Genomic DNA, 25,434 nt, shown 5'->3' on the forward strand with positions numbered 1-25,434 from the left:
TCATACGCATTTTTCTTTCCCATTCATTGCCATAGATTTTATGAATATATGCTTTGTTAAGTAAGCTCATGAACGATATTAAAGTATTACCAATAAACACCATATCAAATTGGAACACAGTTCTTATCATTGTACTAAGATTGAATTGACCAAGTATATATGGTTTATACTACTTTAAAATGAATTTGTCCCATTTAGCTTTTTTGTATCTTTTTCAGGCATACACTTCATATGCAGTTAACGAGAGTCAGGAATTCAAAGATCTGAAACTTTTAATAGTTGAACAAAGCAGATATTTGGATGAAATTGTCGAGGAATTAGTAAAACAAAAAGCTGAAAACAGTCGACAAGATACAGAAATAGTGGCACTGAGAGCAATGTTGGCATCATACTTACTCAAGCATAAATATTCGAACGACAGCGACAAAGCTTTTACTATGCAGACATCGGATGATAGAGTTAAAGAACACCAAGAAATGGAAATTGCGAAAAAGCAGCAATGGAAAGGATATATCAATGACACAGAGGCAGTAAGGGTAAATGATAGACTGTCCGACACCCGCCATGGAATGGAACGAAGCAAATATGATGACAGAAAACGGTTATTAGGTATAGAAACTTTTTTATATTACGATAAAAACAGGTTTTTGATAATTCATCTGAAATTCTTAACCTAAAATAAACATTTTTTTCATTTAATTAGATACTGAAAAATGGAAATGGAATTCAAGTAATGTATTCTATAGCTTAAAGCTATCCCCGTGACTAATAGAGAACATGAATTAATTGTGCTAATTGAATGTATGTATGTATATTTTTTGCTGAAAGACTTTTCTTCTGTAATCGATTTTAGTTCACTTGATGAAATAGGTTCAAGAAACACGTGAAGTGCGTAGTGAAAAGATGCCATATGTTTATATTAATTCTATGGTCCGTACAGCTGCTTGATAGTCTCTGATTCTTCTAATCGCCTGGTTGACTGTGCTTAGATCCTTGCATGATATAAAGGATGCATTTTAATTATCTTTTTTAAAAAGAAAGGCGAAGGATACCAAAGGGACATTCAAACTCATAAGTCGAAAATAAAGTGACAACACCATGACTAAAAAAGAAAAAGACAAACAGACAAACAACAGCACACAAAGCACAACATAGAAAACCAAAGATCGAACAACACGAAACCCACCAAAAACTGGGGGTGATATCAGGTGCTCCGGAAGAGTAAGCAGATCCTATTCCACATGTGGCACCCGTAATTTTCTATCAAAAGTAACCTTGCATCTCCCGTATGCAACGGTGACATTTTTTAACCTTTTAGATTCCATACTTTCAAACGTTATACTTTTAGGAATAAAAGGATATGAGGGGTAATCGTCAATGAGACAGCAACCCAACATAAACAACAAAAAAACACCAAAAGGACGCCACACACAGGTTAAAAAAGTCAATGTCTACACAATATGGTTAGCTCTAAATCGACCCGAATATCAATTTAATAGAAACAAATGTTCTACTATCAACACAAAATATCCTAAAAACTGAAAATATGTCATAAGACAAACGTGTAACCAAACATTTTTTGGAGAGTCTCTTGTTTTTTGTAATAACAGTAACGCACTAAATCAATACCATCGTAAAAATGTAACATTGCAGTTTTTCACTTTTATATATCATATTCATTTGTTACAGTACCAGCAGCTACAACGGTAATACCGAGACCTTCCGTAATAGCATTCAGCGCCTACATGTCTAAGACTGAATACCATGTTGTTGATCATAAAATTTTAACATTTGACGTTGTACAAATAAATGAGGGAAATGGCTACAACAAACATACTGGTTCCTTTATAGTTCCACAGTCGGGTGTTTATGTCTTTACCTACACTTTACTTATTAGTAGCAATTCAGAAGTCTGTACAGATTTGATAATAAATGAGGCTATATGTGGACATGTATATGGATATAGCGGTTCTCTTAATGTAAGACAAACGGCGACCTCAATAGTGGTTTCACGTGTCAACAAAGGTGATACTGTGTTTGTACGAACAGCCAGCGATAGTCGTTGTGGACAAACGGGTGCTGTTTATGGTGATACTTGGAGAAAATCCGCCTTTGCTGGTTGGTTACTCGGTTAGAAAAAAATGATAATAAATATAAATCAATGCCTTCTTTGTTATTTTCGTAACATACGCTTCAAAAAAAAAATCAAAGCATGCATGATGCAAGGCAAATCTTTACAACTCAGTTTAAACCCATGCCATCACACGATTCATTTTTCAGTCAATAAAGGTCAGCACTTGAACAACGTACTGTAGATATAAATACATAAAAAAAGAAGATAGATAGAACGTACCAGTTTTTATCATAGGTAGTTGTAAACTATTTGTTTAAACACTCTTTTTCAATATAGCCTAATATATGAAAATGAGTAAAAAAAAATTTAACTTCTTCTTGAAACAGTCATAAAAATTGTATAAACACCTCACTACTGAACTAGTATACATTATTGTTTAGTGACCAGCTGAAACCCGCCTCCGGGTTCGGGTTTTTCTTGCTGCATTGAAGACCGATTGGTGGCCTTAGGCTGTTTTTTCTTCTCTTTGGTCGGGATATTGTCTCTTTGACACATTCCTCGTTTCCATTCTCTATTAATATTACATACTTTAATGTCCAACATACAAATTCATAAAAACAGCGTAAAACATTCCAAGAAATATTTCGAGAAATATTAAGAGTCTAGGAAAAAAACATATTTAGCAAATGATTTGAATTGATAACTTGTACAAAAGAAAATTAGGCAAAAATTATGTTTTACTATTCTTATAAATAAAAGGTAACGTGGTGCATACGACAATGAGACAGTAACACAAACCACACCAAGTAAATCAATGCTCATATCGATCATCGGTTTTAAACGGTATTGTACATATGAACATATGGTTCACATGTTGGTCTTTTTTATGAAGTAAAAAGTACCAACACATGTCCTAGTTACCACTTCAGTCAACGCTTTTCAATATTGTCGGAGTATCGTTTTGAAATTTCGTTCTTCAATTAATTTGGAAGGGGAAATGGACGGATATTTTTTCATTTAAGGATGTGTACTAGATAAAATAAATAAATTTCGTTTAAAATAATATATATATATCTTCGTGTTCCATATCACAAACTGATTTGTTCATTTCAAAATTAATTCTATTTGCATATTAATATCAATCGAAAACAAAGACAAAGAACCTAAATGTATGACTGAAATAGGTAGTATGGTACATTTGTGTAGAACATATAAAGGAACTGTGATGATGATGATGATGATGATGATGATGATGATGATGATGATGATGATGATGATGATGATGATATATGTTTTACCTATGTTTACATTATACCACGAGTAATCTTTTTGATATCTTTGTAAAGTTTAATACTTGTTTGACAACTTGAACATTTTGGTCATTTATATAATTCAGACAGTCAAAAAGGAAATGGCGTATCTCTTCAATATCTAGCCCACATCGTCATATTGGACTAGATATCATATAAGACATAAAAAAGTTATAGTTCAACAAGAAACACCACGAACATCTAAATTATAGATTAGAGAATGGAAACAGGAAATGTGTCAAAGAGACAAAAACCAGACCAAAGAGCAGAATACAGCACAAGGCCACCAATGGGTCTTCAACGCAGCGAGAAAATCCCGAACCTGGAGTTGGGCTTCAGCTGGCCCCGAAACAATAATGTATACTAGGCCAGTTAATATTAAATTTTCTAGGACCATACAAGTATGCAGGAGTGGAATCTTGATTAGAATTTTGATAATGAGTTCAATTTTCAAATTAATAAGTTTCATTGTTGATGGAATAAATTTTAAGAAGTAAGGACAACCTACAATATGGTAAAATGATATAATGGGCATTTCGTCAGGGATATTGTGTTGTACTATGAATGTAAAGAGGGGCAATACTATATAAATATTTAAGAGCATTATTCTGAATATAAATTAACATTTGCATTTTTTTTCTTCGTTCCTCTAAGAAGCCCTATAAACAAAAAGCGAGTATTTGAAGGTCAATCGAACGTCAAAACGAGTATAGGACTAAACTCGAAATGCGGAATTGAAAATGCAATTTAAGTGTAAATTAACTGACAGAAATCAAAATAGCGTCTGATTTGAACAATTAAAGGAAATGTAAAGACAACCAATACAATTCAGCCTGACACATGCACATTAAAAATGTGGTGCGGGTTAAAGTATCCTTTTGTCTGTTGGAAGTATAGGGATATTTTATTAATCAAGTGATACATTTTAAACTTTAACTTCAAATGTTCTTATCCTTAAATCTAAGTGTGTTACATTTACGTACATGTTTGTTATCTTTACATGTATGTAGTCATGCAAGAACAATGGTCGGATCTTATTTATTAGTTGTTCTTGCATTGTGTAGTTTACATACCTATTATACATTAGGAATCGTGGACGGTCATAATTTAAAAGAATTGAAGTTGTTGATTATTGAACAGAACAGACGTCTGAATGAGTTTGGTAACAACAGAACAGACGTCTGAATGAGTTTGGTAACAACAGAACAGACGTCTGAATGAGTTTGGTAACAACAGAACAGACGTCTGAATGAGTTTGGTAACATACTTGTAGCTGTTAAATTAGATCTTACCAGTCAGAGAAAAGAAAACAGTCGACAGAATATATAGTAATTGAGACGTTAAAATCTGAATTGTCGTCCTGTGGGTTGAAACTAAAACTTTGGAAAGCTGAACTGGACATTAGAGATGGATTAGCAGAAAATATATTAAATGCTTCTGGTAATGAGGGGAACAGCAGAAAACCAGCAAATAATTCAAAGGTCTTTACAGGAGGGTTATTGAATGGCTTACAGACTGGAGAAGTCAATACAGACGGTACACAGAGGAGGTTGCTGGGTAATAGTACATCTATTTTTCCAGATTTTATAATAAAAAAATCAGTCGGAATAGATTACCTTAGCTGTACTTGGCAAACTTTTCCGAAATTTTAGTCCTTTATGCTCTTCAACTTCGTACTCTTTTTGGCCTTTTAATTATTTTCATTCGAGCGTCATTGATGAGGCTTTTGCAGACGAAACGCGTGTCTGAATTATAAGCCTGGTATTCCTTGGTTTCCTTACGTTACTTGGCCCGCAATTTATTGATTTTACCGATTTCACGTTAAAAGGTACAAAGTTGCAATGTAATAAATGTTTGTAAGACAAAATAAAAATCAGTTTCACATTTGGAGTATGTGGAACTATTACAAATGATACACACTCAGTAATTACAGATTAGTTAAGGTGTTCTGGAAGGACTAAGGAGTTTTGCTTTGTATGCAACACCTTTATTCTCCAATAGCAAAAATAAGAAAATATCATCTTATAACTTTATACGTTTGAAGCGGTTTTCTATTTTCACCTGCATCAGGAACACTCAAAGCCAAATGTTTGATAGCCAGGGATGTACAAATACCGAAACAAGTGAAGAGTTATATAACCAAAAGAGACATACAATACTAGCTAAATCTATCAAAGGTCAAATTTGCCTGAGGGAGTTACCCCAAGGCAACCCACCCAATTTATTATCTATGGGTAGCTGAAAATTTTGTACCTTGGCGAACGCCCCTTTGTTTTTCTATAAGAACAATTAAATACTTACTTTCATATGAACATGGAAACAACATTTTCGGCAATTAATATTTAATAAAAAAACATACAACGTAACATTCCTCGATATGTTTATTGTTGCAGTAACACCATTATCACCAGTGATCGCATTTAGTGCATGCATGTCAAAGAATGAAGGTAACGTGGTCGACCACCATATTTTAACATTTGATACTGTACAGACATACGACACAGTGGAATATTTATTGGTCCGACATCCGGTGTCTATACGTTTTTACATATACCCTAATGATGCAAAGTGATTATGAAGTATGCACTGATTTGATTATCAATGAGGCAATATATGGACATGCATACGCCTATAGCGGTTCCCTAAATGTGAAGCAAACTTCGACGTCTATAGTGGTCGCACGTGTTAATCAAGGTGATACTGTATTTGTAAGAACAGCGAACGATGGTGCCTGTGGACAGACAGGCATTGTTTTTGGTGATACATGGCGAAGATCTACTTTCGCAGGCTGGTTACTAGCTTAAATACTTGCAAATAAAATGAAAATTGCGTGAAAAAGTAATAGTAAATCATTAAATGTAACAAACTACCAAGGACGCAATAAAACAATGAGTCTAAGACGGACAACGCCATGACAAAAAGACAATGAACAACTAAAATAGTTCCTAGAAAACTAAAGATTGAACAACACGAACAACAACTTGAACAAGACAAAACCGGGGTTAAACTCAGATTCTTCAAAAGAGTGGAAGTATATATAAAAATAAGTAGATGTGGTATGATTGCAAATGAGACAACTATCAACCAAAATTCAAATGAAGTGGATGGAAGCAATTATAGGCAACCGTACGGCCTTCAACAATGAGAAAAAAAACCACGGTCGGCTATAATAATGATTTTTGCATATAAAACCAATATTGTTTGAAGCTTTGTCTGCTGGAATAACAACATATTTGTCGTGAAGGGAAGAAATATTATTCACAAGCTCGAGCTTGCTGAAAGGATCAGAAACTCGTGAGCTCATTTTACAGCGTAGATATGTAAGCCGGCCGCAACTAGTTACCAAGACAATTATGATATGAAACGCAAACCCTATAAATTTTTATTGACTGGGAGGTGAATACTCCATATGCACTTTTAAACACGTTTGTGTTGATTGATTAACATTCTCAAGGTAAATATGAACCAATAAAAAAGAGACGTAAAAAACCGAAGTATGATAATAATCATTATACTGATATACGTTGCTAATGCAATTGGCTGACATGATATGATGGAATTGAATTGAGAGTGGATTTACATATCCCTTGTCATCTGCCAATATCTACCTATATCTTTACCTATATCTACATCCATCTATATCTGAGTTCGTACAACCAAACCGTCTAATAAATATGTTTAGATTATCTATTTTTATGTTTCAAAATTGGCAGAATACCAATAATTAAATGGTAGTAGTGGCATATGTATATGTAATTGGATAACATAGAACAAGCAGAACAAGAATCACAATCCGTAGAAAAAGACACAAAGTACCGATTTAAGAGTGATTGCAGTTACTGAAAGTTACTTTATTTACTGGTGAGTCTTTGGTACACGAAACGCGCGTATGGCGAACACAATTTTAATCCTGGTATATATGATGAGTTTATTTAGTTCGAAATATTTATGTCAAAAGAATCGTCATACAGGTTAAATCATACAATTTTGGCCCGTTTCATTCCTTACATTTATTTTAAAATACTCTTGAGATATACGAAATCAAATCTGCTTATGACGATCAAAATGTTAAGTATTCAACTTTGTTCAATTTATAATATATAATTTGCAGGGTCAATATGTTCTATACCTGTTCAGCGTATAACCAAAATACTAATACAAAGACAGCATTTTTATATTTAGAAATACCTTTTTATTAGATAAATTGCAAACCATGAAGATCATGAAAAATACACAATACAAAGAGTATTTATATGAACATCTATAGTATTTTCAGTGGTACTCTATGTTGAAAACGAACAACATCACCTAATATAAGATCAAATGCATCTTTTGTAAGAATATGGAGATTCTTGTTTTATTTTTAATTTCATGACAATGTTTGATCAAAATGTTTAAACTGTAATTTTTCCATTTTCATTAACTTGGGACCAAGTAAAACAAACTTCACTTTTTAAAGTCCATTTTAACACATTGTACCAGTGATAACCACAACAAAATCATCAAAAGGTACAACACATGATCATCAGTGTCATTGAAATATTTTCGATATCGGTAAAATGTAAATCACATTATAGTTATACATGAGTAAACTTTTCATGGCTGTTAAACTATTTTATACGATAAGATAAGATAAGATAAGATTTATTTTATTAAAGTGTCACCATCCATTACAATATCTATATATATATACACATAAAGTCATAAGAACCTAACATTTAGTAAAAGGATGCCAGCCGAAAACGACTTATGAGACACTATCAATAAAACAAACATCGCATTGATTGATTTCATACAGAATCATCGACTGATGTCAGATAAATATACATACCGACACGGTTTGTGAATCAACACGAACAGTAAAGGTATCCTTAAAGTATTACGTCGAATATGCACTAATATGTTGAAAGGATATACTAGCAAATAAGGGTAGTCGATACTTTTTCAGGGGAGATATTTTTTAACGCGAAAATGAATGTTCAATATCCCGCTTTTAACATAAACTGACTGAATAACTAAAATGAAAAAGAGAAAATTTTGTGTCAAATTACTCATCGGAAGAGTAACAAACCAATATTTTGTTGTTTTTATTCAAGAAACAGAATCAAATACGTGTGTTTTGTTCCTACCTTATCTTCATTTTGGTGGGAGACGTTCATTGTCGTTTCAGAACACTGAAAGGCAACAATCGAGGAATCCCATTTTAGGAACATTTCTATAGGTTTGTTTTTAAATCAACGCTCTAGCAAATACTTATTATTCAAATATTTGAAAATGGAAAATGCAATTAAACTCATATACAAATATTGGGAAATTTTCATTCAAACAACATTGTACGATGTTGGTCGGTTGCTCAATACAGTCAGTAAATTTACCTTTTTGGCATAAAATAATAAAGTTGAGTACAGTTTCGACATGATACAATAGTGCTGATATGTCAACTTATTTTCCCTCGTGTGCTTTTATTACTGCACATGTGCATGTTATGTAAACAATAGATAAATTGATGTTATCGTAAATTAACAACCGTTTGACAATGTAAAACGGTAAAGTTCAACAGATTTGTGGCTATACAAATATTTTTCGCAGCCTGTCAAGAAATGATTTTATCCCACAATTCTTTGCTATTACACTCAATTAATTCATGCGTCTTATGGTTTGACGTCTGGTTTTATTCCAGAACAGTAAGTTCGGGTCATCGGCTGAATATCCTCATATAAGTTCTACCAGGTGCATATATTTATTTTATTTATTCACAGGTAAATATTCAATCTTAATCAGCTATGATTTATGAGCTACAAACCTAATTCAAAAGATGACCACAGGATATCTGCTTCAGCCGTTTCCAATATGCCAGACATATTCATTTCAACCAATACTAAATTACATCTTGTTTCATTATGATGCAAAACTTTAAGAAATAGACCTCATCAATAAAATCACGAGCTTGAAGTTGAGGCCAAGGCAACAAGTAGTTTACCGATGCTCAAATCTCATAAATCGAGTAAGAGGACAAATCAAAGTAACAAACAATAAAACTGAGGAAATCGCAAGAATTCCAAAAGAAGCTGACTATCATTAAAATAAGTTGAACAAAAAATAATCAAGTTTTGTTACAGACCTAATTCTGAACGTTTTACCTGAACCGTGAGACGTTAACTTCGTATATAATATATCGAACTGGACAAAAACTACAACAAATGTAGATGTATAAATATTGTTGAATTATCATGTATAGTTACTATGGAAGAAAACTCATCCTGAAAACGTTATCATGACCATTAGAGCATAACATTTATATAAATACAATATAGCATATGTCAAATGGACATATTATCCTTGCAGCCAATGCACAGACGAAATATTGTTGACATATAATTTAAATTTATTATGATCTCGTCCTGAAACTGGCAAATTGTCATATTTTCACAAAGACTCGTTGCAAACGAAAAATTCACTTTGCAAGTATTCTTGTTATTTCATTTATAGATACTGCAAAAAAACTATAACCCACCATTTCCTTGGGAAAATGCATATACCAAGTCAGGAATATGACCGTTGTTTTCCACTCGCTCTGTCGGTTAATATAGTCGAGCATTTAATTTTGTCAGTTTTTAGTCTCCATCCCACCCCATTTTGTGAATTTACCTTGGAGTTCGGTATATTTGTTAATACATTTTTGCTATATACACTACTTTGTTTGTTAGATGGACGAATTAAAGATATTTTAAACACTCGGCGTCTAACTCATATTTCTTTCTTCTACAATGTACACTATTTTAATTAAATTTTTTTCACTTCAGAATAAGATTTTTCAAAATATAAATATAAGGTTGGAATTGATGACACTATTTGACTGTGGCGACAACTAAGTGTCGCACAGAAGGAGATTCTTCATATTTTGATAAAGTAACAAAGCTTATTTCTGTAACATTTTGGATATTTAACTACTGAAATAGTAAGGAAATAGTTGACCAATGCAATGCAATGTTTTATTAAGTAATTGTAGTCAATTTTGATTCAACAAATCTGTGAAGTACTGAGATAAATTTTATTTTATTTTCTCCTCTATGTACTCTCTAGTTTCGGATGATACATTTTTACTTCAATTTGTTTTCAACCAGATACTCCGATTTCCATGGGCCATTTACTTCAATGAATTGACATTTCTTCATTTCAGTATCAACTGCTTTGGCTTGTTTTTCGTTACAATGTAAAAGGAATTTTAACCCGTTGTGACAGTATTTCAAGACATTTTTCAAATGTATAATTAAGTGTTCACTCATGAAATGGCTATTTCCATAAACATACAATTCATAAACATGCCCCTTTTCACATTTGAAATATGTTCCACAAGTGATAAGTTGCCACCCGGAATCATTAGTTCCCACTATTAAGGTTAGGTCTGAAAACATCAATGGAATATTTGATTTTTTAAGTCTATACGGTACTATATTACACATTATTCTCGTCTCTGGAAATAGATTTATGCATGCTTCTTTAGACTGAAAAACATCTTCCATATCCACCGTGGACATTATACAAGAATATTTTGGTGTGTCCATCCCTTCTATGAGAGCTCTTAAATCATGCTCTGTCTTGTATAAAGCAGTGTTCTGTAATAAAAATAACCATGAGTTATATCTCAAAACTTGAATGTCATCACATTTAGAACGTTATACTGTAGTTAAACATGAAAGACAGTTTTTGTTTCTGGACGTACTATAGACGGCTATATGATGGCAGTAATTATGTTTAACCTCATCCGCTTTATAATATTTGAGTGTTTGTTTATGACAGAAACTTTCAAAAAATTCATCTTTGACTGATTTAGTTTGAATCTTTATTCCTGTTATCATGTCTATAGATGTATATTTTGATATTAAAAAGTACAGTATGAACATGTTTGGTTTTTAATGAATCATGGTATTTAAGATCTTCTTTCCAGTTACTTATTAAATTGAACGATAAGTCATGTATTTTATCTTTAAATACACCTGTATTTATCAGGTTGAAAAGTACTTTGAACTAGTTTTCAGTAAGTGCATGTATTTTTTTTATAGTTTTACTGTGTTTTTTTTTTTATTAAAATAAGGAAGGAGATGTGGTATGATTGCCAATGAGACAACTACCCACCAAAGTTCAAATGATGTGGATATAAGTAATCATATTAGTTATTATTAGTTGTATTTATCAATTTACCATTTCTTCCTATTATAATTTTTAAAACGCTAAAATTGGTCAAAAATCATCATTTAATGCAATAACAAATACAAGGGTTCGTCTGATAAGTTTGGTAGAAATGGAACGTTGGCAGATCTTGACAATGTGAACATTACAAAACCGTTATATATTCTGTGTTTTTATGGTTTTAAGATATCATACATTTACTTTCTTTTTTTACCATTATGCTTTATGTTAGCTATGTTGATTGGTTGGTTGGAGCTAAACACATCGTTTTTTTTTTCTTTTCGTTTTTTTTTTCTTTTTTTTTTTTTATTCATCCTGGATTGACAGGCATTTACATATATAATCTATAGTGGCACATAATAAAGCAAGCCAGATAAATAAGCATAATCAAGCAAATGAAAGTAAAATAAATGGGGAATGTGTCCATGGGACACAGATGATGCCACCGCTTGCATATCATATAAAGTTATAAAGGGACATAACTGAAGAACGGTAAAGGTGACGCTACCCAAATGTGTAATTGATCTGAGTTTTGTGGAAATAAGTATTGTTCATAACAGTTGGTTGAGGTAAACTAAAGTTACAGAACAGAAACAAAAAAAATCATAAATGTTTCCATTTGCAAACACATAACTCTACTACGGTAAAAGTGACACCACCAAAATTCAAACTTGACCTGTATTTTATGGTAATTAGCATTGTGTATAAAATTCATAACATTTGGTAGAGGCAAACTAAAGTTAGAGAACGAAAAAGGAAAATTCAGCAATTTTTATGTTTATAAAGGACCATAACTCGAGAACGGTGAAAGTGACGCCTACCAAATTTTAATTTGATCTGTATTATGTAGTAATAAGCATTGTGTACAAGTTTCATAGCATTTGAATGAGGCAAACTAAAGTTAGAGAACGGAAACAAAAATTCAGCAATTTTTATGTTTATAAAGGAACATAACTCAAGAACGGTAAAAGTGATGCCACCCAATTTCGAACTTGATCTGTATTATGTGGTAATAATCATTGTGTGTGAGTTTCATAACATTTGGTCGAGGCAAACTAAAGTTAGAGAACGGAAACCAACTTTGGGACGTACGAACGGACGTACGGACGTACAGACGGACAAGGGTAAAACTTAATGCCCCCTCCGCTTCGGTGGGGGCATAAGAAATAGTAATAATAATACGATACGATATAACAGAATACAATATATACATGGAAGAAGTATAACATTTTCATTAAATAATATAGTGATAATTGTAATTACATTTCAAGCACATTTATCATACATTATAATTAACTATTAAATTAATTAATGACTTTATACCAGGGGTTCCAGTACATGTTATATTCTTTCGCACTCATATTTTTTTTAGGAAATCTGCTTTTCTAAATTTAAATTTTCTTTGATATAGTTTTTAAGTCCCTCTATATGAGGTTTTTCCTCTTGCATCTTAGATCTGTAGATGAAATACTTTGCTAGTAAAATGACTTTATGTTTTATAAAATTTAGTTTATAGTTATCATAAAGACCAAACAAGCCTATATCCACATTTAGTGGAATTTCAATATGTGTTGCTTCAAAAATCCAAGCATTCAGATGGTGCCAAATGTCTGCTACAATATGACAGCCCCACAATAAGTGTTCTATGCTTTCTGGTTCTTCCTTGCAAAATGTACATAAATTACATTGTACAAGGTTCATTTTTAAAAGTAAAGTACGAGTATTAGTACTTAAAATACGGTGAATAATTCGGTATTGAAACCAACAGAGCTTGGTATTTTTTTTTTAAATTTAGTGACACAATTATGTATTTTTTTCCAATCTCCTACAACTTTATTTAATATACTCTCCCATTTTCGCTCAGCTGCAATTACAGCTGGTATTGTACCTTGGTTTAAAATATTATACATGTCTTTTGGACCTCTGTTTGACTTGAAAAAATTGTTAATATTAAATGGTAGCAAAGCTTGTTGTTTTTTTTCCCTTTCAGTGTTGATTCCCATAGATTGTTATCACTTTTTTAATGCTATTTTAATCCCATAAAATTGTAAAAATGTGGGTTTAAAAGTATATAGCCTTTCAAAATTTTGATAGAACAATATATTTCCTTGCTCATCTAGAAGGTCATTCACAGTCTATATCCAGTTTTGTGCCCACCTTCTATAATAAACACAAACATTATCAATTTTAATGTTCTCATTATTCCATATAGATGAAGATATGACTTCCTCAAAATAACAAGGATGTCGGAGTCTTGACATATTGTTCCAGGCATAAAAAATTTCTTTCCAAAAAACGTTATCTAATTTTAACACAAATTTTATATAAAATACATTGAGGATCCTTTCGGCCAAGTTAAGATGAAATTGGTATAGTGGTTTTAGAAGAGGAGATTGATGATAATGTTTAAACCTATGGTTGACGACGAACGCAAGGTGGCAGTGATAGCTTACATGACCCAATGTTGAATTCTATTTTAATAGTTCCTGTTCATAAAAATATAAATAACCTACTTTCATTATCAATACAACAAGTTCCCCTCTAGAAATTGCGTCCAAAATCACTTGGTTTGTGTCATTTGCAATATAAGCATGATAACACACGGTACCATTGCATTGGCGTTGTTTAATGAATGATGCAAGTGCTTTATATATGCCGTGTCCTTCGAATTGTTTGTTGACCCGACCTGCCCTAGTCACCATAGTTTCCCCTCCATCAACCTTTGAAATAATACAGAACGCCACCTATAAGTACAAAGACATTGAGTTCGAAAATCCAATAGTAATACAAATTACCAAATGACTATCTATATATGTTCCCAAGATATTTCTGTTAGATATAAATATTATATATATTTTAGATTCTTGTTTTGCAAATTTGTTTCAAGACTTCAAACTTTTAATATTTTAATACATTGATACAAATCTGCAAATACTGCAAAAAAGACCCTATTTTAGATCTGATCATTCAATATGAGTCACAGCCTTACCCTAAATGAATTTATTTTCAAAATCTATCATAAAAAGATATTAAAGGGTCATAAGCTGTGAAATACATGTTCACATATTTGATTCACATGTTCATATTGGCTATATTACATATTAAAACGTACATCAATGTGCAAGAGAAACGGTTAATGATGAATGAATTATTTATAATGTATCAGCATTTCATGCGTATTTTAGACTAGACGCTATCTAATTAACCATCGGGATGACCTTCGAATAATGCTATGACCCGATCGATATAGGCATGACTATAAATATTAATAAAAAAAAACCAAATGGATAACAACTGTCATATTCCTGACTTGGTACAGTAAAATTCCATTATATTGACAACGATGTGAGAACATAACAAACAGACATAATAGGTAAAAATGTCAAAATAATAAATTACCGTTTTGCCTTATAAGAATGATTTTGTCTTTGTTGAATTGGTCAATGAAATGTTTCTACCCAGTTGTCCCTTGTATCACTTATCAATGTTGATACTCTTTTTTTTCAATTACTAGACATGCGAAACCCATCTCTAGGTAAGGTTAGAATTAAAGGTCGCATGAATACAGGTTAAAATTAATTGCATTATTGACTTATCAAAGATTTTTGTATGGATGTTTTGGGTGCGTATTTTGACAAATTGAACAATACTGACTTCTAGTAGGGAAATATGATTTCAATATTCCGCTTTTATAAATGTTTGACGCATAACAAAGACATATTTTGTCTAAATCGTAGCTAATGCCTCTTTAATTATAGTAAAGTATTTTTATGCAAGACTTTATCACATATTAAGTTTTGCCAACGCGAGTAAAATTGCCACTTTATGTTTATAGCATCATAGTGACATCACACGTGGCATTTGTAAACTAAAGTGAACATACCATATCCTCCAATTAAGTCTGGGAAAATGAAGGATAAATCCACGAAAAACTTACACAATACTCGGGTACAGCCTCAAGATGTGCCCAATTATTCTGAAACGGTTTAGGGGTCTGGGTGAAAAATGTATGAGGAATTAGTTACACAAATAGGTACCACTATTACCACTATACCACTACAACCATCCAAGCGCCCGCCCGAAATCACCATGTTATAAACTGGCTTGTATTTAGTGAATTAAAAAAAAGGCAGATACGATCGAAGTACAGAAGCATTATTTTACTTGTGGAATTACGCAATATAAATCTTTAAATAATGAATGTTCTGTGATGTCGATTTTTACTACATGTCTTACATTGCACTGTTATTTACTGACAATTTTACAAAAAAACTTTGGATGGACTAAACATAGAATTAGATATTTTGTAGTTGAATATATCTATTTTCTGACGACATATTAACAATAACAAATAAGGTGGAACAAACATATGTATCCGCCCCTTTAAGTAGCAATGCATTAGTACGCGTACAATAAGAAATTAGTACCCAATTAAAATACGAATGTCGAATTCAAAGCTTATTGAATAATCTTTTTGAATATTGTTAAACCGTTTAAAAACTGTATTTATTCGAGTCCCATTTATGAGTCTTGTGTTAACGTAACGCACTAATATATAAGTTATGTATCTTTGTAACTAATCAGTCGATACCGCAGTCCAGTAGCCAACACATCAGTACGGACATGCCATGTTAAAGATACTGTCAATCAAATATAAAAAAGTTAAAATCACTCGAAATGCCTAGGTTGAATTATCTGTGGAATGGTTGGTTTTGCTAAATTTTGCAAAACGTGTATTCATTTTTCTGTTTGGTGCAATTTCTGAACAAGGAGCATACCCTTGAACATAAACTCCGTATTTTATGATACATGGGCGTCACGTTGCTGATCTATTTTTACATTCAGATAATAGTAGTTGTTTTTTCAAAAGTACTATCATAAAGGTGAGTCATTTTGACTTAACGTCTATTAAACTTATTAAAAAAATGCAATTCACTGAAATCAAAATGTTTATGAAAACTAAGAAAAATGAAATGGTAATGGTACTCCATAACCATTTCATTTTCTTAGTTTTGTTATTTTCAGGGTAAATATTATCTCTGAAGGGTTAAAACATAAACGAAATGCTAAATTATATATATGTCAGGGATATTTGTACATAAACATTTTATAATGTCAATTATTTTAAGATAGAGATCCAGAGATTTTCAATTAGTACAGACAATTTTGTGATTGGATGTCATTAGCGCTCTATATTCAAAGTATACAAAAAGAAAAAAAGGTACAAATTGTAGCCGTTTGATGAATGTCCTCTCATTCTTGAAACTTGGAGCGAAAAGAGACTTTAAGGGTTTTTTATATTCTATCACAGCATATTTAGATACATTGCATCAGTGAAAACTGCAACTATTTAAACAAAGAGGCACTACACCAGTCCACGATTGATCAAAATATTCTAAGGATGTCGGATGAATGAAAGGAACAGTATAATTAATACAAGCGTCTTATCAACTGCTATAAGGGAATAATTTATACAATACAAGACTCACATCAGATATTAATATAAATGATTTAACTACAAGAATAAAATTTCATGCATTTTGACAATGCATTTTGAAGATTGTATGTTAAATAATGGTAATATAAAGAAATGGTCGTAAATTCAGTGATTTGTGCAATGTTTTGGTTAATGCGAATAATGCGGCGCGATAACTTTCCCAAAAATAAATATTCGTATTGTCAGCATTAAATGTGTGCAAAATTAACTGATATTGCAATAACTAGTCTTGCATTCATGTTCACTGTTCAACATTCGCAAAAAATAAACCACACAAAGATTTCAGAATTGACAGTTATAGACAAGAACTTGCAATAATCACCAAAAAGAGCCTCAAAATTATCAAATACTAATTGACCAGCAGTCATATTTTAACTCAAGTAAAAGAACTATATGGTACCAGACATCAGTGTTTAACCACAAACAAGATGGAAAAAGAGACTGCGGAAACAAAACATGAAAATATGATTAACTTTTTGTAAAACAAATTTTTAATAATCGCAACATGAATTCATCTATAGTGATTTATTTTTCAATCATTACTGTCCTAACGCTAAACTTCGTATAATTCTTTTACTTCATTTTCTTTTCTACTAAGAACACTGTTTTAAATCCAGCATCCATATTAGTGAGTTGCCATTCTTTTATTTCAATATCTATTTTGTCAGCATCATTTTCTTTGCACATTACCAGGATATCTATTTCTTTGAGGCAGTACTGTAATGCGTGTTGAAAATGAAGTACCAAATGCTCTCTAATAAAATTGCAATTTCCATACACTTCAAGTATATAGGTATGGCCATTTTCAGAAAGATAGTAAACTCCACAAGTGATAAAACTCAACTCTGGATCACCAGTACCCACAATAAGAGAAACTTCCGAAAGGATAAGTGGTATATTTCTATCTGTCAGTCTATATGGTACAAAATTACACATGATTCGCTCCTGTGGGAACAGAGTTGAACATACACTTCTGGACTTAAAAACTGTTATAATATCCACTTCATACAAAGTACGAGTATTTTTTGTTGTTTTTGTTCTATTCGTAATAACTGACATCTTATCATAATCAATCTTGTAACCAATTACTTTCTGAAAGAAAAAGACATTCGATCATCAAACATATTACAAGAGGGCTGGAAATTTTGTAACCAAATAGAAAAAGCATATTAGCAAAAATGAAAGACAAGAATACAAAAATTATCATAGAACAATAACACAATGGCGGGGTGTATAAGTACAGAGCCACGTGAAATGGATACCACCAAAAGAACAGACTAAACAGTAAAAGTAATATTCATAAAGACAAATAAAAGAATACTATAACACGTTATCAAGATGATAAACAACGTCAGTACTCAGAATCTATACTTTATGACGTCCTTACACTAAATCCATTGGATGTTGGATGTGTACGGATTGATAATTTAGTCTTAGATGCATGATTTTTTTTATTAGTTGTTAGTGGCTTTAAACTAGCTGTCAGTAACTGCGAGTACTCTCAGATCTGTACTTAGTGTTTTTTTGTTGTTTGGATGTACAAGTACCCGGCCACGTCCACTTGTATTTGTAGTATTTGTATTTTTATCCATCTGATGAGTTAAGCCTCTTTCAACTGATTTTTATAGTTTGTTCTTATGTTGTACTGTTACACCACTGTCCCAGGTTAGGGGAGGGTTAGGATCCCGCTAACATTTTTAACCCCGCCACATTATGTATGTATGTGCCTGTCCCAAGTCAGGAGCCTGTAATTCAGTGGTTGTCGTTTGTTTATGTGTTACATATTTGTTATTCGTTCATTTTTTATACATAAATTATGCCGTTAGTTTTCTCGTTTGAATTGTTTTACATTGTCATTTCGGGGCCTTTTATATCTGACTGTGCGGTATGGGCTTTGCTCATTGTTGAAGGCCGTACGGTGACCTATAGTTGTTAATTTCTGTGTCATTTGGTCTCTTGTGGAGAGTTGTCTCATTGGCAATCATACCACATCTTCTTTTTTATATTCAAGACCATCGTGTATTATTTGTGAAGTTGATACGGAATATTTATCAACAAGGTCTTGGTACCTTCCGATGAACTTTTTTAGAAAAAGGACGAGACGTTCTTTGACATACCCCTGGTTCATCAATTTTCTGCTCAGACACTGGTGACGTTTTACAATGTCTGAGTAGTTGCTGCATGCTCTTGAATAACGAATAAGTTGGGAAATGTATATCCCATATGCAGGTGAAATTGGTATATTGCTACTAAGGTGGGGGAAATTGATAATTTTCAAAATTAAAATCGTCTCGTTTGTCATAGATTCTGGAACTGAGATGACCGTGTATGTCAAATTCGAGGTATAAGTCTTAAAATGATGGGGAGGAAGCCGTGTCTGTTGTTTCTTTAATTTCTAGTTCTGGGGGATATATTAATGGAACCCAATCAGAAAAGTTTAGGTTGTAAATGGAAAGAACGTCATCAATATATCTGAATGTGAAGTTAAATGACCTAGCATTTTTGATCTTCTTGTTTTTGACAAGTGTCTGAAGGAACTCCGATTCATATGAAAATAAGAAGAGGTTGACAAGGAGAGGCGCACAGTTCGTTGACAGTATATTTATAATGGTATAGCACGTTTTGAATGACTAATGACAATGTTTGTGTCCGTTGTTCTAGCAAAGAAATTAAACGTTTTGTGCAACTTAAACAAATGTACTAAGTGCATGTACACAGTTTGAGTACTATGACGTTTTCATACAGAAAATATAATTGTTGTTTACTATTTTTCTATTCTTTTTAATGAAGATCGCATATCTCATTATCATAATGGGTTTTTAATTCTGATTTTTGTTAATAACTTCTGTTGTCCTTTACTTTTAAGAAAGATGTGATTGTACCAAGGCGTCGAACAAATTAGACGTCTTATGTCATAAAGAACAGCGGTAATTTTAAAATAGTTTCTTTCATATATTGCCTAACAAGAAATCATTGAAGTTCTTGATACATATATGAAATCGTTACGATATTGACATATCTGAATAATGGAACTCCACTCCTTAGTATTTCTTAACTTAGAATCTATTGGAAATCTGTTCATCTCCAAACATTTGAATTATTAAGTCTATTTGTATTTTAAATCAATTCAAGATATTTTGATTTTTAATTAAGAGTTACAATTCATGTGAAGTAAGTATAGCAGGAGATGCTTACCCTGTCGACACACCAGGCCTCGCTCTTTTATAGTTTCTGCGATTCTCTCAGTGATTGTATTTTTAACCTTGGTGTGTTTTATTTCAATAGATTAAAGAGATTTGAACATAGGTATACTTCTGCCGCCTTAATTTACAAACCCTTTTCATCAATAACGTAAATTCTCCCTTTGATGTCTTATCCAACATCGACTGATTTGCGTCACTGTAAACGACAGCATGACTTGTAACAGTTCCCTCACTGAAGACATGTTTTTGCATGAATAATGTAAGAGCTTTATATAAACCACGACCCTCGTATCGTTTGCTGACCCGACTTGCTCTAGTAACAATGGTTTCGCCTCCATCTACTTTTGAAACCATGCAAAACGCCACCTAAAATGTATATAACTAAAATCTAAAGGATCAACAAAGCAAAAATACATAGTCATTAAAATAAATAAACGAAAAACAATGACTGCTCAAAGGTACCACTGCGATAGAAAAAATGTTATCGTAATATTGTTTTGTCTACGGCAACGATCTTAATGTTTAGTAGTCAAATCAAAGTATAATGTATTGTTTTGCTTCCTTTGATGTGCATTATATATATCTGAAGATTGAATACAGGCTGGCCATCTCTTCAAATCTAACGCATTTATTTATAGTCAGGTTTTTAATTATTATTACTTACATGTAGTTTGCTATTTTTATCTTATAATTAATGTTTAACGACAAAAGTTAAGACATTTAAATAAGACTGATTACATGGGTAGCTGTATAACAATGTCTTAATTTTTCGTCATCTTCTGTGAATTTGTAATTTCAAATTCCTTTAAACCTTGTCGCATCGATTCTTTTATGTCCAGATTCAGTAAGTCTCTGTTTTTACAGTTCCCATTCAGCGTACATTGTTCATTCTTTGTTTTTTTCTTTCTTACGGTCTTTTTTTTCTTTTTTCTTTTGGCCTGTTTGTGTGTTTTTCTTCGACGTACAGTATTCGTTTTGCCATTCCTAAATGCTATCTTCATTTAAACAAAATAATCAGAATCCGATAATAATGAAGTTAAATAAGACTTACAAATTTTCCATTGATAAGTGTCGCATATCCTTTATTGTGAGATTGTGTTATAAGGGATTTGAACGTGAACGGAAGATAATCAAATCCACCATGAACAGCAGATCTGATTGACATAACATCATCATAATCAGTTGAAGATACTCTTTTTATTTTTGTTTTGTCTGAATCTGACATCCCTTGTTTATTCGCACTTAGTTCCATGCTGTCTGAGAAAAAATGTTAGGTACATATATTTGTAGGACTCTAAAGTGCGATAGGGACGCTAAAACGCGATGGTCACGCTAAAGTGCGATTGTTTGATACGCTAAAGTATGATGGTATGTGCTATTAAATGGAACAAGCTAAAGTCCGATGCCTCAATACGCTAAAGTGCGTTTTACCGACAACAATGGAAATCAACAAAAATGAAAAAGCAGATTACTTTAAAAGTGACGCTGTGTATGAAAGACTTTGAAAACCATATTTTCCAGTAGTTCGGTAAAATTAATTAATAAAATGATATAAACTTATTTTTGCTTGTTGAACTTACAGTGGTAAATATTACATGCATATACAGGACGATCATACACATGATCATTTGATCCTTTATACTGAAATAATTTTAGTATTTCTGCTCCTTCTATGTTTGTAATCAGATGTTATGAGAACTTGCATGAAAAAAAGTCTTCTTTTTTACTTTCCAATGAAATCATTCTCTAAAACATTTTTTTACAACATGGTTCGTTATTACTGTTAAAGATATGAAAATACGTCAACTAGACAGTAACTGTGACCTAACGACCAGATAGACCAAATGTTATTAACGTAAGCAACTATAGGTTACAGCATGGCCTTAACGCGGAGCATTGGCTAACACCACATACTATTCTGAAAAGACCAAAAGGGCCACAAAACGACCAGTGCCAAACCTGATTTATAAACAAAACAATAAACGGAAAACAAATATGAAATACAACAGCAAACGATACCACTGAATTACATGTTTTTGGCTTGAGACAGGTTCATAAAGTAAACACTACCATTATACTTTTTTGACAACTATCGTACTTTAAACTAGAGGCTCTCAAGAGCCTGTGTCGCTCACCTGATTCTACTTTGGTTTTGGAAATCATGTAAAAATAGATTAAAATCATAACAGATACCCTAATAATGAGTGAGGCCAAATTTGGTTTAATATTGGTCCTGTAATTTAATAAAAAATCCTGGTGGCCATCTTGAACAGTAAATCGGCAACAAAGTAGCAACACTTAATCAGCACCTCATAAGAAACATTTATGCCATGTTTTGGTTTCATTCCATTCAGTGCACCTCTAGAAGAAGCATTTGTATGTATTTCCCATAGGGTCTTATGTTAAAGGAAGTCCCCCCATTGGCGGCCATCATGGATGAAGGATCAGCTTCAAAGTAACAAAAATTAGTCAGCACCTCATAAGGAACATTCATGCCATGTTTGGTTCAATCCATTCAGTATGTGGTTCTCTAAAAGAAGACATTTGTATGTATTGTCCATAGGGTCCTTTGTTAAACATTGTCCCCATCTGGCAGCCATCATAGATGAAGGATCAGCTTCAAAGTAACAACACTTGGTCAGCACCTCGAAAGGAACATGCATGCCATGTTTGGTTTCATTCCATTCAATGGTTCTCTAAAAGAAAACATTTGTACGTATTTCTCATAGGGTCCTATGTTAAACTAAGTCCTCCGCTGGCGGCCATCTTGGATTATGGATCGGCTTCATAGTAACAACACTTGGTCAGCACCTCATAAGGAACATTCATGCCATGTTTGGTTTCATTCCATTCAGTGGTTCTCTAAAAGAAAACATTTGTATGTATTTCCCATAGGATCCTATGTTAAACTAAGTCCCCCGCTGGCTGCCATCTTGGACGATGGATCGGCTTCAAAGTAACAACACTTGGTCAGCACCTCATAAGGAACATTCTTGCCATGTTTGGTTTCATTCCATTCAGTGGTTCTCTAAAAGAAGACGTTTGTATGTATTTCCCATAGGGTCCCATGTTAAACTAAGTCCCCCGCTGGCGGCCATCTTGGATTATGGATCGGCTTCAAAGTAACAACACTCGGTCAGCACCTCATAAGGAACATTCATGCCATGTTTGGTTTCATTGCATTCAGTGGTTCTCTAAAAGAAAACATTTGTATGTATTTCCCATAGGATCCTATGTTAAACTAAGTCCCCCGCTGGTTGCCATCTTGGATGATGGATCGGCTTCAAAGTAACAACACTTGGTCAGCACCTCATAAGGAACATTCTTGCCATGTTTGGTTTCATTCCATTCAGTGGTTCTCTAAAAGAAGACATTTGTATGTATTTCTCATAGGGTCCTATGTTAAACTAAGTCCCTCACTGGCGGCCATTTTGGATGATGGAACGGCTACAAAGTAACAACACTTGGTCAGCACCTTGTAAGTAACATTCATGCTATGTTTTGTTTCATTCCATTCAGTGGTTCTCTAAAAGAAGTCATTTGTATGCATTTCCCATAGGGTCCTATGTTAAACTAAGTCCCCCGCTGGCGGCCATCTTGGATGATGGATCGGCTACAAAGTAACAACACTTGGTCAGCACCTCCTAATGAACATTCATGCTATGTTTTGTTTCATTCCATTCAGTGGTTCTCTAAAAGAAGTCATTTGTATGCCTTTCCCATAGGGTCCTATGTTAAACTATGTCCCTCGCTGGCGGCCATTTTGGATGATGGAATGGCTACAAAGTAACAACACTTGGTCAGCACCTTGTAAGGAACATTCATGCTATGTTTTGTTTCATTCCATTCAGTGGTTCTCTAAAAGAAGTCATTTGTATGCATTTCCCATAGGGTCCTATGTTAAACTAAGTCCCCTGCTGGCAGCCATCTTGGATGATGGATCAACTACAAAGTAACAACACTTGGTCAGCACCTCCTAATGAACATTCATGCTATGTTTTGTTTCATTCCATTCAGTGGTTCTCTAAAAGAAGACATTTGTATGCATTTCCCATAGGGTCCTATGTTAAACTAAGTCCCCCGCTGGCTGCCATCTTGGATTATGGATCGGCTTCAAAGTAACAACACTCGGTCAGCACCTCATAAGAAACATTCATGCCATGTTTGGTTTCATTCCATTCAGTGGTTCTCTAAAAGAAGTCATTTGTATGCATTTCCCATAGGGTCCTATGTTAAACTAAGTCCCCCGCTGGCGGCCATCTTGGATGATGGATCGGCTACAAAGTAACAACACTTGGTCAGCACCTCATAAGGAACATTCATGCCATGTTTGGTTTCATTCCATTCAGTGGTTCTCTAGAAGAAGTTCAAAATGTAAAAAGTTTACGCCGACGACGGACGACGACGGACGACGCCGGACGACGGACGACGGACGCCAAGTGATGAGAAAAGCTCACTTGGCCCTTCGGGCCAGGTGAGCTAATAAAAAAATGAGACACATATGCATCCAAGACCAAATGTCGTTGATATATGCAACTAATAACTACAGCCTTTGACGTACGTGGAGCCTTAGCCTACACCGTATATCAGTCTATATATACATATGGCCACACAATGACCAGTGTAAAACAAATCAAAAGAGAAAGACAACGGCCTGATTAATAAACATAATAATAAACGAAAAACTACAATAATAGGAACACAGCAACAAACGAAAACCATTGCCTGAACCCCATTCCTGTTACACCATTGCATTTTAGCGTGCTTTACTATTACACTTTAGCGTGTTATACCATCGCTCTTTAGCGTGTCATACCAGCGCAGTTTCAGGTTTAGCGTTTGCCTCCATCGCACTTTAGCGTATACCATCGCACTTTACCAGACTCAAGCTAGCGACCAATTCCAGCGACATATCAAGCTAGCGACCAATTCTATCGACAACTAAAGTTAACAATGAGCATCAACACGTTACAGAACCATTTCGAGATATGTCTGAAAACCCCAAAATGACATTATGCTACAACGTTCTACTAATATTTAATACGTAATATATCGCTATTAATTGTAACTGTTCACGCATAGATAAAGACGAACAAGTCATGTAAAATTATCAATGCAAATTAAATATACAAGTTGCTTAAATATCGCAACCGTTTATTC

The 25,434-nt window shown here is 33.3% G+C and overlaps 1 protein-coding gene across 5 annotated transcripts; it reads right to left on the reverse strand.

The window, feature by feature from the left end:
* Nucleotides 1-17,539: 17,539 nt before the first annotated feature.
* Nucleotides 17,540-25,207, reverse strand: LOC127704221 (uncharacterized). Of its 5 annotated transcripts, none has more exons than XM_052208176.1 (4): nt 25,154-25,207; nt 21,326-21,527; nt 20,407-20,640; nt 17,540-18,163 (listed from the first exon to the last, which is right to left on the reverse strand). In XM_052208176.1, exons 2-4 carry the CDS (start codon nt 21,524-21,526, stop codon nt 17,645-17,647), a joined length of 954 nt encoding a protein of 317 aa, XP_052064136.1. In that variant the 5' UTR covers nt 21,527; nt 25,154-25,207; the 3' UTR covers nt 17,540-17,644. The 5 variants fall into 5 exon arrangements, with proteins under 5 accessions (XP_052064136.1, XP_052064135.1, XP_052064133.1 ...); XM_052208175.1 differs by having other exon boundaries at nt 21,326-21,531; XM_052208173.1 differs by having other exon boundaries at nt 25,091-25,207.
* Between the last annotated feature and the right edge of the window lie 227 nt (nt 25,208-25,434).

The sequence above is a fragment of the Mytilus californianus genome, unplaced genomic scaffold (assembly GCF_021869535.1).
Source record: "Mytilus californianus isolate M0D057914Y unplaced genomic scaffold, xbMytCali1.0.p SCAF_6, whole genome shotgun sequence".
Classification (NCBI taxonomy): Eukaryota; Metazoa; Mollusca; class Bivalvia; order Mytilida; family Mytilidae; genus Mytilus; species Mytilus californianus.